General features: G+C 38.4%; 1 protein-coding gene across 1 annotated transcript in view; it reads left to right on the forward strand.

Annotated features, from left to right (window-relative positions):
- Nucleotides 1-3,998: 3,998 nt before the first annotated feature.
- BNC1 (basonuclin zinc finger protein 1) overlaps nt 3,999-16,332 on the forward strand; it is a 76,976-nt gene continuing 64,642 nt past the window's right edge. Inside the window, exon 1 of the mRNA XM_074600327.1 lies at nt 3,999-4,081. Coding sequence (XP_074456428.1) covers nt 4,073-4,081 — 9 coding nt within the window. The 5' untranslated portion in view covers nt 3,999-4,072. The remainder of the gene's footprint in view (nt 4,082-16,332) is intronic.

Raw genomic sequence — 16,332 nt, forward strand, 5'->3', positions numbered from 1 at the left:
AAAGATTCATGCAGGGAGACTCTTCAGTGGCTCAACAAAAATGTGCTGCTGGCATGCATCACATGATTTTTTTCCCCAGTGGTTAGAATCATGATTAGTCTTAGATGGATTTTCCAAAGATTTTAGAATGCAAATAATTTACAAGCTTCGTTTATCAAACACTATAGCTATTATATGGCAAGGCTAACTGATTCAATACAGACCTACCCCTGTACCCTTTATTCTTCTGATAAGTACAACTCTTCTTTTTTTCTAATCCAGTTCTAAACAAATTATGGGCAAATGTTGCTTCTCCCATATGTAGTACGTAATAGCATCTGAGTGACTATGATGGAGTGAAGTCGTCACAGCTGGAGAACAGAAAATAACCAGAGGGTGAAGGGAGTCAGAAAATAATCTGATCTGAGGTCCAGAATGTCTCCTTGGCTGCTGGAGTCTGCAAGTGGGAGTGTATTAATAAATTAAACACAAGAGTGAGAATTAAAGGTAATGATCTCTGGTATTTAAGAAGTTGGACAAAATAGGCTAACAAAACCTCTGGCCTTAAGTTTTGTGTGTCTATGTGGTTTTAAGTCAAAGTTGTATTTAGTCACATTTAAGATTCAAAGACCCTGGAAAAAAAGAATACTTTATCCAGGTTTGTATTTAGCATTGTGTAATATGAATCTCTACACGACTGAAAAAAGTCCCAAGTGATTCTTGACAAAATCTTCTACAGGTACAGTTCCTCACATTTCTTCCTCAGCCAAATACAAAAATTAACCATGAACTTTGGGTATTTTTTTGAAATCTAGTATTATGTTAAGCACTCCACTAGGCCCAGCCATTCTCTCAAATACTTTTAAACGGGCTTTCCCTGGCTTACCAGTTTCCTTATTTAGCAGTCAATTCATTTACGTGTGCAAGTCTTTAGGTGTAGGCCCTTGTTATATCAACCAGCTGTAACTGTTGCCTGTGGAGGTTTTCTTGGACAAAACAGATGACTCAATGCCTCTCCTTGTCACAAAAATTTGAGGTGTGGTCACCTACCTCAGTATGATTTGGTCTGTAATAGCAACCTCATGTGACATGCAGCATAAAGGAACAACTCTTGTAATGCTTTTCCTCCTTCTGATCATTCTTTAACATTCAAAATATTCATGATGTTCTATGCCATTTACTTCTAACCAAAAATGTCAGTTAGGAACTGATCATTTTTCAGGAATACAATTTACTTACAGTTTTGGTCAGGGAGAAATCCCTCCTTCAGCACTGTCCTTTCCTCTCAGTAACCTAGACTGAACTGCTCCAAGCAAGAAATGCTTGCCTTCTTTTCCAGCTGCCCTGGAAAAGGTATGGAGGTGTCATGCTCCCATTCCTTGTACATTTCTTCACACCGAATGACCAATACATGGGTCCTGGTAGTATGACCCAATATACTGCACCAAATATGTTAATGTGGTTAATAATCATAAAGGCCTGGCTTTTTTTCAGAAATCCATTCCTGGGGTTCAGAACAGTCAACAGTGAGCAACAGGAAAACAAAAGACAATTTAATGCAACTTTTATGAAAGCCTCTAAAGGCACAGTTTCCAAAACTGGTCTAGAACTACAAATCTCCTCTGCTAGTTACTGCTGGCTAATCCAGCTTGTGGAAGTAGATCCATTGCCTTGCCTTCACTCTGTCTCTTTTTATTGATCAGGCATCCTTTGAAAAGTAGAAAGAACACACCTGGAGATTATAACTCTGGCTACACCCCAGGCAGAGGTCTCCAGTGAGGAGACTGTGCTTGCTAGCACACAGCTCTCCATTTTAATATATGCATGTTTCAAAGTACACAGAAGTGCTCGTAACATATTTGCATTCCCAAATATTCACATTGATTTCAGAGTACCAGTACCAGTATTCAACAAAATATTGGGGAAAAAAATGCAAGTAAGCATCTCAAATATCTCATTTTGATTTACTTTTAGTGGACTAACATCCATAGCTAGTCACAGTCCTGAATTCAGACTCTCTCTGTTCTAGAGGCTGACTTTTTACTCCAGGGTTTAACACAACACTGCACCATAAAGAAAACACTAGTTCATATTCCAGCCCTTTCACTAAATGGAATGGAAACTGTATACACTCATTCCAGGTATAAAATTAATCTCTTCCTAGTGCTTACTGGTCTATTAGCTTGGCAGCCTTTCAGTACTATGCTTTTAGAGCATCGACTCATTTCAAAGAATAAAATAATGAGTCTTTAAACTCCTGTTTATAGAATCGAAGATTCTTTGATTCTGTTTCAGAATCATGATGATCATGACATAAAGCAGAAGAGTTGTGTGTAGAATGAGATCTCTATTATTCGCATGCATTTTAAACTTCCTGAAAAGACCCATTTAGTTTAAGAAGAAACATTCTGGCTTAGGGAACTTCGCTATTTTGGTGATTGTATGCTAAACATTTACAAAAGATTCATTTAAGAGACTATTTTCTGTTGTATATTTCCCACATTTTTATTGCAAAATTAAATAAAGAGTAGTAGTAACTTCATCTGTAGCATTAAATCAATATGATTTTTCCCCCAAAGCTGCTTGCTTTCTGAATGGTTATAACAACACATGGCACTAAAGAATTTCAGTGAAGATATTCTACGTATCAAAAACCTCATATTACGTCCTCAGTTTGCCTGCTCTAATATGCTTAATTTACTTCATTATTTGAACATTTTTGTCTGATTAGTAGTTGATTCTGTAAACACTTTCTCATGTGATTGACTGTGGGTACTTTGGTTGACTTTAGTTACTGTGTTCACTAAGGCTCAATGAGATTGCCAAGAGCATAAAATGATTAAAGGGTTCAAATTTTGTACATCATATGAGCATCTAACTATAGTTGCCTGTTGCTACATTAAATCATGTACAATGATCCTTGTTAAGTACACATTATTTAACAAATAATAAAACTGTAAAGATGTAACTATGTCTACGTAAACTGATCTTCCAGAAGTGTATAATAACCTTTTAGCTTAGTTAAAAAGACTAGTTATTTTTGCAAGAAGGTTCTAAGATATTTTTCCCCTGTGTTCTGTGTACATGGTATGCACAAATATAATTTGTATATGGCACACAATGAATAGGCAATAGTCTCTTTTTTATACATATAGTGATCCATATCACCCATACCTTGGAGTCAGCATTTCTAAATAAGTATATCTTCTTGGGAAGATAAATGGAATTCAGACAACTATTCACTTTTCCATTCCTGACCACATTGGTGGCCCCTCTTAGCTGTGGAAGCACCTAGAAGAAGACGAGGAAAAGGTTAATTCTCTTGCCACTTGCCCGAATTTTACACTGATGTAACTTCACACTCTAATGTGGGATCACTCCAACTTTACACTGGTTTAGAAGTCAAATTCAGACTTTTCATTAAACTCTTTCTACGCAGATGCGCTGACTGACAGGAAAGGCCACCTCTTGTCAAAGGGGCCCAAGCACCTTCCCCCAGGTGGGTGCGGGGGTCTGGAGAGAGGCCCGTCTCTGGCAGGTCCCCAACAGAGACTTCTCAGAGGAGTCAAGGACCACGCTCCTCACCATACCCGAGATGTGGCCTTCTCCAAGCCAGAAGCCCTGCCTCCATGTGCAAAGTGGCTCTGAAAGCCTGGCGAGGGGACCCCCGGGTCCTGCCCTCGGCCACCCTCCCTCACCACCCTCAGCCTGGCGACCCCCTACCCCGCTGTGAGGGAAACCCGCCGGCGGGCCAGGGGCGCCGCCAGACCCACGCTGCCTGGAGAGCTCGCTGGCAGCGAGGGAGCCGCGGTGGCGGCGGGGTTGGCGAGGCGGACAGCCGGGGTGGTGGCCCCCTCCGGTCGGGCCCGCAAAGCGCTCCCAGGTGCGGCGGGGTGGAGCGGGGCCGCCCAGCGGGGGGTGACAGCTGCGCAGGTGACAATCAGCCTGTCACCCTCCCCTGGCCAGGGGTAGCGGGCCTTAAATCCTGAGGGGGACAGAACCCACCCTCCTGGGAGAAGGGAGGACGCTGCTGCTAGGCTCGGGTCGCCTCAGGACCAGCTCCTGAGCCGGGTGCTTCGTAGGCCTGTCGGACATGGAGCCCGTAAGTACCTTCCCGGCGGGTTAACGGGGGCGGGCGGGCGTTGGGAAGGGGGAAACCCCACTGGAGCCTTCGGGGAGGGCCGGCGGCTGAAGAGGCGCCCTCAGGGAGGCCATCCGGTCCCTGAGGGGGATGTGGCGGCGGGGTCGGTCAGGGCCGACTCCCTTGGGCGGGAAAACGGCCTCCTGCCGCCCGACCCCTCAGGCCTGAGGGGAGGAGCGCCGCGGGCAGCGGGAATCTCCCCACACCCGTGCTCCGGGAAAGCACTAGGTTGCCTTTGGCCTCAATTGCCTGACTTTTTTTTTTTAACTGCCAGAGGACATGATTTTTTTGCCCTTTCTATTAGGACACTTAGGCATTGCGCATTTAGATGATGGTTAATTGCTACCTTGGTAAAGACTTTGGTAGCAGTAAGGGAAATGCTTCTGTGGTCGCAGGGAATTACTGAAATATACATGTATGTACACAAAATCACCGAAAAATTGACAGTAACATTGTAGGTGTACCATCAGGAATCTTCCAGAATGCCCTCTGGTTTTTCATCTTACTCATTCTGCTATTTTAGGTAAATTCTCAGATTTAGCTTTAGCGCTCAAGTTTTAATGAGTTACACAAACAGTATATTCTTGTGTTATGAGTTAAAGTTTCAGGTTTCTTTCCTCCTGCACTTAAACATCCCATCTTGTGTTTTGGGAATGTCTTTTCACTACTGAGAACTGGAACCCAGTTGGGCTCTCTTGTGAGCAAACTTACTGATTATGCTTATTGCTCATAGGTGAACGTGACCTTTCTATGTACAAAGGTCTGTAGAAACCAAAAAAGCAACTCTAAGGGAAGTGCAAAAATGCTTTTATCCTTTTTTTTTTTTTCCTTTACATCCTAATGCATTTTCTCCTGGAACCCTTTTTGCAATTCCTCTTGTAGCCAAATCAGCACGTGTTACCTTCAAAAGATTGAACTGCTTATCTGTGAAATAGATAGTCTTAATTACACCATTTCATTTGATGTGTGCTTCAGTTGGTTACTTCTTCAGTTGCTGTACGACTGCTTTGAAGGGCAGTTTTGAATTAGTGAGGGTTTTTTTTAATCTTTCAGGGATGCATCTATTTGAAAAAAAAAAAAAAGGCAAAAAAAAAAGCAACCAAAAAAACCCCATCAGCCCCTTGGTTATTTTATGGTGTCATGTGAATAAAGGAGTAGATAAAAGATATTTCCTCAGTTATTGGTGTTTATACTGGCTGTCCCCATTCTAGCTCCTTTATTTTTAAACCATTGTAGTTAGAAAACGAATGCTGGTATTAATTCTGGTTGGGATAGCAAACTGAAAATATAAACATGCACAGGATTTAAAGATTTCAGCTAACATAGCAGTCTGTCAGCTATATGTGCAAACATATAGCTGGACAAGAACCTAAGACAGATAAATCACAAAACGCCATTCTTCAAAGTGAGATGCTAAAGATAGCTTTGGAAGTCTTCAATGAAGTGAATTCTTAGATGGGAAAGAAGGCTGGTTGCAAGCTTTGAGCATTTTCTGAATGCCACCGATGATCCCAAATATACGACCATCTTGCTAATGCAGAAAGCTGTATGTTTGAGAGAAGGGAAAGAAAAAGAAAAGGCTGCAAAGTCAGGTTCTCAAATTAGAAATGGTGTTTACCTGGACAGTCTTAATTTGGCCATCTTCTGCATTATGGTCCTCATTTAATTATTTATCATTATGTGCCTTCCAGGGGACATGGCTCACTCAGGACGCATAAAGGATAATGCTGACTTACTGGGGATCTTTGACATGTCTTTTGTCCTTTTAATGGAATAATCAGATAATCATGCTGTAAGGCAAGAAACTGAATTGTGGTGCACACATAAATGCAAGCCCTTTGGCATTTCTTAACCGGGGAAGTTTCAACTTTGCAACCTGTAGTTTTAGGGTTTTTTAACGTGTATTTTAATGTTATTTTTCACTTAAGCAAGAAACTCTGAAGTAAAACCCATAGAACCTTGTTCATTGGCTATACAATAGGATTTGAAGGGCAGAGCTTGTAGGAGGAACTTCACACATTGGATCTTCACCTCACTGGGCTTATTGGTAACAATAAACAGGCTGGTAAATGAGCTAACTGGGGAGAGATCAGACTTCTGGTTTATAAATGGATTTTGTAGTTGTTTGCTGACAACTGCTGTTTGAGAAATCTACATTCCTGAGCTCTGTACCCTTCTGCTTTGGCCCACCTATTCCTATTCTCCCTATCTTCTCTAAAGTCTGTCAGATGAGCATGCTTCTTGTCCTCTGTTGGTGGTTTTTTTCCTTCTTCTATACCATCTGAATGTTTTGAACACAGTGTGTTCAAAACAGTCATCCTTTTTCCTCTCCGTCCTGGTACTTGTTGTTACACTGGTCAGTTCCTTCATCTAATAGAGGTATTTTGATTAAAATTCACATTCAGTCCTTGCATACCCTGCAGTCCAGAGCTTCTGCAGTCTCAAGCACTTTATAGATGTTCGTGAATTAACCCCTACTGTACCTTTGTGGTGAGGAAGCATTCATTTTCCCATCCACAGAAGAGAGGCAGGAAGGTGCACTGATGATAAGAGGTGTAAAGCACTGGCAGTGGGAGCTGCACATGAAACCCCTAGTGTCTCATGATCAATTTGCCTATGATCACAGAGGGGATTGGGCCAAGCCCAGGAGCAGAACCTTCACCCAAGAGCTGTGCTTTCACCACCTGGTTCTCCTTCCTTAGTGGCCAGACCTTGTCTGCTGATTTTTTTTTTTTTTTTTTTTTTAAATCACATTCCTTCTTTAGTACTCCATCACAGACATATTAAATGCATAATTAATGGAAGGAGCTGCCCTCCACAAAGGAGGGGTACACAGTTCCACGCCTGTTCACCTGAATTTAGTCTCTGTAGGTTGAACCATTTTACAGGGGGACACTTATATCCTGAAACACACCGCTTGATAAGTAAGTAATGTGATGCAGGATTCTATAAATCTTATCCATTAAGCATAGGTTTTGCTAGAAAGCAAGACAGCAAAAGAAAATATATTTAAAATTAAGAGAACACTGTAATTCTAACACTTCAAGTTCAATCTCTGCCTAATAAAAACTTCAAAGCCTTTTTAAATATAAAAGATTGGTTTGCTGTGTCATGTAATATTTGAAAAGCTTTGTAAACAGCTCCTCAATACCTTTGGGAGTATTTTAGTTCACAAAGTTAATATGATATCTTTGGATAGTATGGTTTTAAGGAGATTTTTGCAGAAGTCATTAATTTGGCTTTTGAATAGCCTAGAAAAGTTGAGCACTGGCAAGGAGGTTTGGGTTTGGTTTAGGTTTAGTTTTTGTTTTGGTTTGGTTTGGGTTTTTTTTCCCTTTGTACTTCTTGAGCAAGTTCTGACACACACAAGTGACAACACATCTAGGGCTGTGTTTGAAATAAGTATCAAACTGTTTTGTGACAAAAAAATCTAAGCCAGAAATTGACGGTATTATTTTTGCTTTTGTTTTCCTGCTGTTGTACCAAGCAGGAGTTTTACCTCCTTTACTCTGCAGAATACACTGAAAAGAATCAATACTGCGTCTTTGTGCTGAAACCTAGGTCGGTTTCTGCCAGCCTTTTGTTGGGCTGTACCTACTTAAATGTTGTTTGTAATAACTCTTTTTAAAAATAACTTTAAGTGTTATGCTCGTTTAGCTTATATCTAACAAACATTTTTAATGCAAAGCCCTCAATGACATTAGCATTTCTTTCATTCTGGTTCAGAAAAGTGTCTTGTCACTCAGAAAATTGATTCTCACAGGTGGGTCTTTTATTCATCTCCGTATGCATAGAATTTTTCTTTGTATACTTGTATGCCCATTTTTTAAGTACAAACATAGATATTTATAAATTAGCATGTCGCAGTATGTTTAGGCATAGCCTATTTAGCAGATGATGATGTACTTTAATTTTTTAGGCCTATTCCATATTGCTTCATACTTCCAAAGTCAGGTCTTACACCATGACTGGAACCAAATGTTACTTCCTAGTGAAAAGTAATGTATGATACATGAAGTGTCAGGCAATTCATCAGGAGTAAGGAGGAGATGGCCCTAAGGCAAACAGTTTGCTCTTTAGAATATAATGGTTACTTAACCCTTTACCTCATACAGCATATTTATAGAGAACAAACTTGGGGAAGAAAATTCTTCTCAAGATAGTGGTGCGAACCGTACAATGAAATACTAATTCTCCATCTTGAAATGTTAGTAAATAAGAACAAGCCTTGAGCCTATAAGTGTTGATGTTTATGAGCAATTAATTTAAATTATAAAAACTGCATCTGAGTTTGCTTCTTATGAACTGTGAATAGTTCCTTTAACTGTTTTTGCCATTGTTAGTGGCATGTTCACCAAATGAAAAATAGTTGCAGATATGTTAATTTTTTCTGACCAAGTTCAACACTGATTATTGTATGTTTGTTTTCAACAAGAAATGAAAAAAATATTTCAGTGTAATTTCTTCCACAAATGATGGAAACCTGAAATGTATTCTTTAAAACTGTTTAAGGAAATACTGATGTTCAACCTGAGTCCTAGCCCATTGGAAAGCAAATCAGAAGTAGTTTTTGGAAGTACGATATACATGAGTACATTTGTCAATAGGGCTAGCCTTGCAATATTTTCTACTGAGTTATTTTTTTATGAAAAGCCACACACAAACTGGAGAGGTGAACACATTTTGTACAGGAGAGACAAATGAAATTGCTTAGATCACTACTTTCAAATCCACAAAGTAACCTAGGTGAAGAATAAGGGCCAGCCTTACTCTGAGAGCTGTGACTACTTGCTTACTGTTTATATCTGAAGATACTTTTAACTGCACTACTGTACAAAGAATCTTGGATACAGTTCAAGTTTATTATTATTTTTAAATAAAAATTACTCTGCTCTTTTATGTGAAGTGGTATGCATTAATATTGGCTGATGGCTTTTTAGCTGCTGCTTACCAACTGTTGGGTCAGTGTGTGCTTTCAGAAATCAGTACATTTATTTTGTTACATTTTTTTTCTTGGTACAATATTTACGGAGGAAAACTGTTTTTAACAATGTTATTCTTTACATGGCTTCTGTTGTCTTTTTAAAGTAGCTGTCTTAGACCCAGACTGAACAAAGTACTTAAGCACATGTGCAACTTTAAGCCCAGGGACTATTCACAAATTTAGAAGTTGCATGCAAATTTATGTCCCCGGGGCCAGATCGGACCCAGAGGCACAGTTGTAGAGTTTACTATACAGATTTTGGATTAGAAATCCTGTTGATTTAAGGCCTGAATAGTCTGTTTGGCTGAAGGGCAGTTAATGGGCACTCTGATTACAAAAAGGTAAAGCAGTGTTCTAGGTCTGAAAAAGTGAACATAAAACTCTTGAAATTTTTACTGCGTCATTTTAGATAAATGTGGGGTCCACAGCATGGTATGAAAGAAGGGATGTTGTATAACTCTACCTCTTAACTTTTAGTTCCTGTCTTTAAGGAAATACAAGGACTGATTTGCTGTTTACCACTGATAGCCACTATCTGTCTTTTAGTTAAAGTTTTATTAATCTGGACCAAGGGTGGGTTGTTTTTTTTTTCTTCTTTCTACAAAAAAAAAAAAAAATAAAAAAGAAAGAGCAATTACTTAATAAAGGTTCAGCACAAACCCCTTAGTTACTCCTGAAGGGGTTAATACCACAAAGCTCTTCAAGACATCTGGCAGAAGCTGTGGGTGTTGGGTGTGGCAGATCCCAGGGCCGTACCAGTCTCTACAAGGGAGCTGTCATCCTTGCTGATTTATCCTTCCCTAATGTCACGGGGTATGGATGTTGAAACTGTGGCTAGAATGTGAAATACGAAAAACATGAAGATTATGATTTAGTGTCTGGGGAGGCTCATTGTTGGCCTCTGTTCACAAGTTGTAAGCATCGGAGGTAGCTTGACACAGGTTACAAAATCTGGTATGTAGCACAAAAAAAAAGGCAGGAGTGTTTTGGCGTTTGGAACTCCTACATGTGTTAGTGCACAAAAATGAGTGATGGCAACAATTAAATCGAAGACTGTGCTGATGATATATTGCATTGGAGGCATGTCGAAGGTACTTGTAAATAACATTTAAATAAATGTACTTTCTGGTCCTTCATTTGCAAATAAATATAACGGGTACAGTACGTGAAGAAAGTAGGGGATGAACTGTCTTTACTAAAGACAATTTGGGTAATTAACTGATACGTTAAAAGAGCTCAAACGTAAACATATTATGTTTATGGTTTGGCATCTTTTTGAATCTGACACTTATAGGAAGTTAACTTTTAGTATAGGTTTACAAGCATTTTTTTCAGAATAAAATTGACTTTATTCTTTACTTTCTTCTATCCTGATACGGTTAAATACTCAATAATTATAGTAGTTGGAAAAAAACAAGTACTGTGGATTTTTATCAAAATATCCCCATATGATAAATATTAAATAAATGAAACAAGTTGATTGTTTCTTTGAAGGGTGGATTAAATTATTTTTGTCTCTTGAAGCAATATCTATTATTCTTATTGGAAGCAACTCACTGAAAGTTGTTGGTTTTCCCAGTATTCCTTATTTCCTCTCAGGAAATAAGTTAAGGCATAGCCCCAGCTTGCAGAAGTTTAACACAGGATCAGTGGTCCTGTTTATATCATAAAAATGCTTTTCCTGCTTCATTCTCTTACAGCATAATGATAGCTGTGGTTGTGCATTCATGATGGTAGAATACAGATCTAGTCAGAAAAGCTGTTAGTGCTTAAGTATCAACATCATATCTAGTATCTAAAAATTTTCTGATATAGCATGATGTATATAAAGTCTTATGGGTAAAGTTCTATTTTTTTGGACATATATTATTTGAATGATAATTCCATTATTTTCAATAAAAGTTGTGTATTGTCAAAGTGAATTAAACTGTTCTCTGCGATACAGTTTTCTAAAATATTGCTTGCTTAAAAATATAATAAGAGCTTAGAGCTGAATGTGATATCTATGCTTGAATAAGTTCTAACTTAGCTAGTTGATGCTGAAATTGGAGCCTGATTCATAATAAATAAGTTCCAAAACCTGGGAAATGCATTTTGGTGGATTCAGGTATAAATGACATTCCTAGGAATAAAGGGTATTTGCGCTGAAGTCAGAGATGCTATTTTTTTTTATTTGTATTAGGATAAATGCTGTAACAGGACTTGAAGAACCAATCCTGCCTTCCTTATCATTACAGTAAAACTTATATTGACTGTGGAGCAAGAGCAGTGCTAAATCCTTATCAAGGAAAAAACACAATTTTTTTTTAAATATTATGTTTAATATATAAAACAATGTGTTTAAACCCATATCTAAATTATTTTTTTCCTCTTGGTTTTGTTTTGTTTTGGGGTTTTTTTTGTGATCTGATTTGTTGAGTTTGCAATTATTTTAAAGGAAAAAAAAAAAAGTAGTGTTGTGCTGTTACTGAGGTATTTTAAATTGGGAAATTTTTTGCCAGACACAGTTACTCACACTGGCAGCCGGGTTGTTCTTTTCATCTTAACGCACCCGGATGTATGATAAAAACGCTACAAATCAGTTTATACACTCAGGAACATCTGTGAAACTACTGTTTGTAGAGGTGCTTTGTCAAACTTGTTTAGAAATTTGCAGTCATTTCTGAGATTTAGGGTAGGATTGTGTTTTGAAACATTGCTGACATTATCATGTTCCCTAAGATGTGCTGCAGCTAGAGTTGTATTGGGATTCCACATTAACCTGCTTCAAAGCAGTGAAGTAGCTGCTTTTTTGGTACCTTTCTTTCTTTGTACCCTGAAGTCTGTCTTGGAATTGCTTTGTATTAACTTAGCACAGGTCTAGGTGATATATCTGATGCAATAGAAGATAAAGAGGAATGAAGACTTAGGTATCAAATATGTATTATTCAGTGGATTATCTTTGTGATTATCTTTGCTGTCTGAATCTTGTTTGGATTACCAGATCATGTGATTTCAGTTATATTTGTTGGGATCTTTGTATAATCTTATCTTTGTCTTCTTGTGTTCTCACATAGTACCATCTGAGCTCATACACTGTAACTGTCTGAAGTAGTCTGGAATAGTGGAATATGGAGCCAATAAGACTTTATTAAAAAAACATACCAGTAGTAAAAATGAATAGAAAAAAATAACCCCAAAACCAAAAAAAAGAGGATCACAATATCATAGGTATTCTCTCTCAAAATTATGTAGATGTGGGCTAGTCAGGACATCTGGCAGAAGCCTGAAGCCAAAGAAAATGGCTCAGCTATACAAGGCCAAATTAAAAAAAAAAAAAGGGCGGCTACATGGATTTGTTATATGTGCATAAAACAGGAAATGAACAAAGTGATGAAGTGTAAGATCACACAATGATGTGCTAATAAATAATGTCAGCCTACCCAGCATCTTTCATAAATGTGGTATGTTTATAAAAACATAAAAATCAGCATTTTTCATAAACAAAAGCTTTACTTCTGTTATCCTGCCACTCCACTGTATGCACAAAAGTAAAAGGTTTGAGAAAGCATGTACCAGCAGAGTTCTTCTGCTTCCTTTGGTGTCTTCACAGTTGTGTGTGTGACTAGAAATACCATGCGTTACTATGCTTATGAATTATGTTACTCATGTCTTTTCATGATCAGGCAGTGGCCCTTTTTAATGTCCAAAGAGTGTTTTCCCAGTAAGTATAGGTATGGGTGTCTAACAACCAGACCTCTCTGATGTTTTGCATCACACCTACCTGCAAAAATGAGATCAGCCAGCTTCTTTTCCATTTATGGATGCCTTCGTTTAAGAGATATGTTGTAACAAGCTAAAAGTTGTCATAGAGAGAAGGATCATACCTACTAGCTACAGAAAGCCCATGGGCTCATGGTTCGAAAGGCCCTTTTAATTATAGGAAAGGATGTAGGCACACACATAAATTCAAACATGTTGGAAGTTGGTTTTCCAAAAATCTTTGGATCTCTTCAAAATCACATCTTTCCAAAGTTAGTGCAGCACTACAGGAAGTCTAATGCTCTTTTTTTAAAGAGCTCTGTTTCAGATAATGAGAATAAATACATTTTTACAGTCTTCCACTGGGTTGTTTTTGTTCACTTATTCTACTCTCTACATTAGAAACTGATAATGAGGAATCTAGAGACCTCAATTGAGGATGTATTAATTATTATACCCATCTTAAAACAGAGTGACAGATATGGAAAATTCAGTAGGATGTGAACAGAAAAGGGAGTTTTGGTGGCAAAACTATTGCACACTTTTCTGAATCTTGATCTACATAGCAAAGCAGCTTTCTTTGTGCAAGAAAAGGTAAAGTTTTTTTAGAACACACGTTTGTCTTATGCACTGTCTTGTCCCATTCAAGGCCATGAATATTTTTGCTATCCCTGAATAAGCTTTCGATCATTGGAGTCTTAATAAATTAATCCTGTTTGGTTTATTCATCCTTTATAAAGAGACTGTTTGAATCACATGCTTAATTTGGAACATCCAGTTGTTTTTTTCATAATGATGCTAAAAACAACTTGTTTTGTTGTTGTTTAGATTATGTCTGTGGGAAAATATACAGGAAAGTATAGTATATAGCCTACTTCAAGTCTAAACATGATCGCTAACGTATATACAATTAAGTGAAACACCTTCACGATTTGAATCTAACCTGTCTGTTGGTTGCCACATTACAATAACTTCAAATCCATAGCCCCTCCTTGGGCCAGTTACTATTAATAATCCAGAATTTGATGTGAATTTAAGCTTAGCATATTATCTTTGCTGCCCATTTTTTGTATTTTAAGATGAAAGTTCATCATAAATAAGAATTCCATATATTTTAAGGAATAACACTTCTATTCTAAGTGGAGGCTTTTGGAAACTTCTGGTGAGCCATGAGATTCTTGACCACTGTGATAAATAAGATTCAGGTTGGAAACTACTTACTCAAACTGGAACTGTTCCTCCATTAAATCAGTGAAATTGTTCCTTTGAGTAGCTGTTCAGCAGCATGGATAAGAGATTCACAATCTGTCTGAAAAACCACATGCATATTTTCCAAGCGTGTTACACATTAGCTTCTGTTAGGTCAAGCAGTTGCTTTCTATGTAGCTAAATCCTCTTCATTTTAAAGTAAATATGATATTCTTTGCTTTCTGTCCTAAATATTACGTAGGAGTTCTGTCTGCTGTTAAATAGCTTTCATTCTCCACCCAGATGTAGCTGTATTTCAACGAAGAGCTAAATGATCCTTGTATATCTCTTTCCTCGCTTGCCATAGAGGCAGGCAGGGGGGTTTAATGAATTGGTTGTAAAGGAGTTTGCAGTGCTTACATGAAGAGTGCTGCTACGGAAGTATGAAGTTATTTACTTTCAAGATGAATAGTTCTTTAAGAGATGGTTTAAACAGGCTGGCTAATATACAAGATGTTAAGTCTCTAAAAAGTCATTGTACATATCATTTGAAACAGCATAACCCCTCCCTCCATCTTAAGTTTATAGCAATAATAAGCTTTGCAGATGCTTTTCCTGGGAATTAAGGACCAGCTGGGGTAAACAGACCTCAAACTATCCTCTTAGCCAGTCATTAATCTTCAGGGAAAGCCTGTGCTTTGATCATTATTGCTAAAATATGCCTAGTGCAGCCTGGTCTTACATGCCAGTAAAAGCAAAATACTATTTTGCCAAAACATGAATATTCTTTTGTTTTTCACGGAGCGTTGTGTCTTGTACTCATTTTTCATGTGTATAAGCATGCTTGTGTATATGTGCACACATAAAAACAGACATGAGGGGATGAGTTTACAAGTTGAATTATTCATTCTGTGCTCATACACTGTAAATTAAGGGGAGTTTCTGACTCAACAAGGTTGTATCGATCAACCTTTTAGCTTTGGTTCTTCTCAAAACTTGTGAAAAGTCTTGGATCGGGTATCTTTGCTTTTGAAAATTGGTAAGAAATATTTTATCCATTTATGACCTTACGGAGACCTGCTTTAAATTATGCCAGTGGGCCTCACAGAGGACCAAAAAGAATCATGAACTATGCAACACATTCCATCCCAGGCTGGCCTTTTCTAGTGCAACTAGTTGATGGAGAAGTATGTGCTGGCGATGTCGGTGCTCTAAGTTGACAGGTTTCACAAACCAGTTTTTTCTCATATTTTTGGAAGGGACTTGTCGATGCACAGTGTATCTAGTAAATAATCACAGGTTTTAGAAGTCAGATGTGGTGCAGTATTTCTGCATACAGGTCCCAGAGCTGAAAGTCCAGCAAGCAGTCTTCCTGAATCAGAAGGCTTTAGTTTTCCTAAAGTGTTATAAATACAGAACTCTGCGACACTGGAGGTCCCATGAATCTCTCTGCTTCCCCAATTAGCTTGTCGTGTGTTATTTGTTAGACAGTGTCTTCTGGTCAAGAACCAATAAGAAAACAAATGTGTACTTCAGATATTTGCTGCTTTTTGCAAAATTACTTGTATTACTTGTCTATATTTTGCCAGATTAAGCCTGGATTAAGGAAGGTATTCAGTGTTTCTTGTGTTAAAATAGTTAAGTTTCACTGGAGACAGCAATTCTTGGTGAATTTCTACAAACATCCCTGAATTCGAGACAATATTGGTATTTCTTGAAGGAAGAAAATTTCCCTAGTTGCCTTTTGTAATAACTCTCCATTTAGTGTGTGTGTGTGGGGTGTACTTTTCCTCAGTGTTGTCTGTCAGAAGTAGATTGTGGGGTGCCCTGTTGCATGAGGCATCAGGCACTGTAGCAACATAAAAGAAGGTGCATTCAGGTGTGTTGAGTTTACAATTGAATTGTACTCCAGAAGAGGAGAGCTGTTTCACAACCTGCGTCCTTTGCCCTAAAAGAGACTTTTGGATCTTCACCACTACCGCCAGTGTTGATTTTCTTTGTTCTGTGTCCCCTAAGGGGAATCATCAAAGTAGCAAGAGAAGGAAATCATTCCTATATCTTCATGCCAACAGCATTTTCCCTATTTTACTATAAATGAGCACCACGGAGGAAGTGGAGAGGGGTAAAAATCCTGCAGATCCTTAAACACCCTGAGCAAAATCTCTGCTGTTGCAGAGTGTGAAGCTTATGGTTGCCTTTGAGAGCCCTAATGGACCTTCTTGCAAGAGTCAGGCAGCTGGAATGAAGGAGGCTCCTGCTGCTAGAGGGCTGGATATAATCGATTACTGTATGGTGTGAT

This window comes from Larus michahellis, chromosome 9, assembly GCF_964199755.1.
Source record: "Larus michahellis chromosome 9, bLarMic1.1, whole genome shotgun sequence".
In the NCBI taxonomy this organism is placed as follows: Eukaryota; Metazoa; Chordata; class Aves; order Charadriiformes; family Laridae; genus Larus; species Larus michahellis.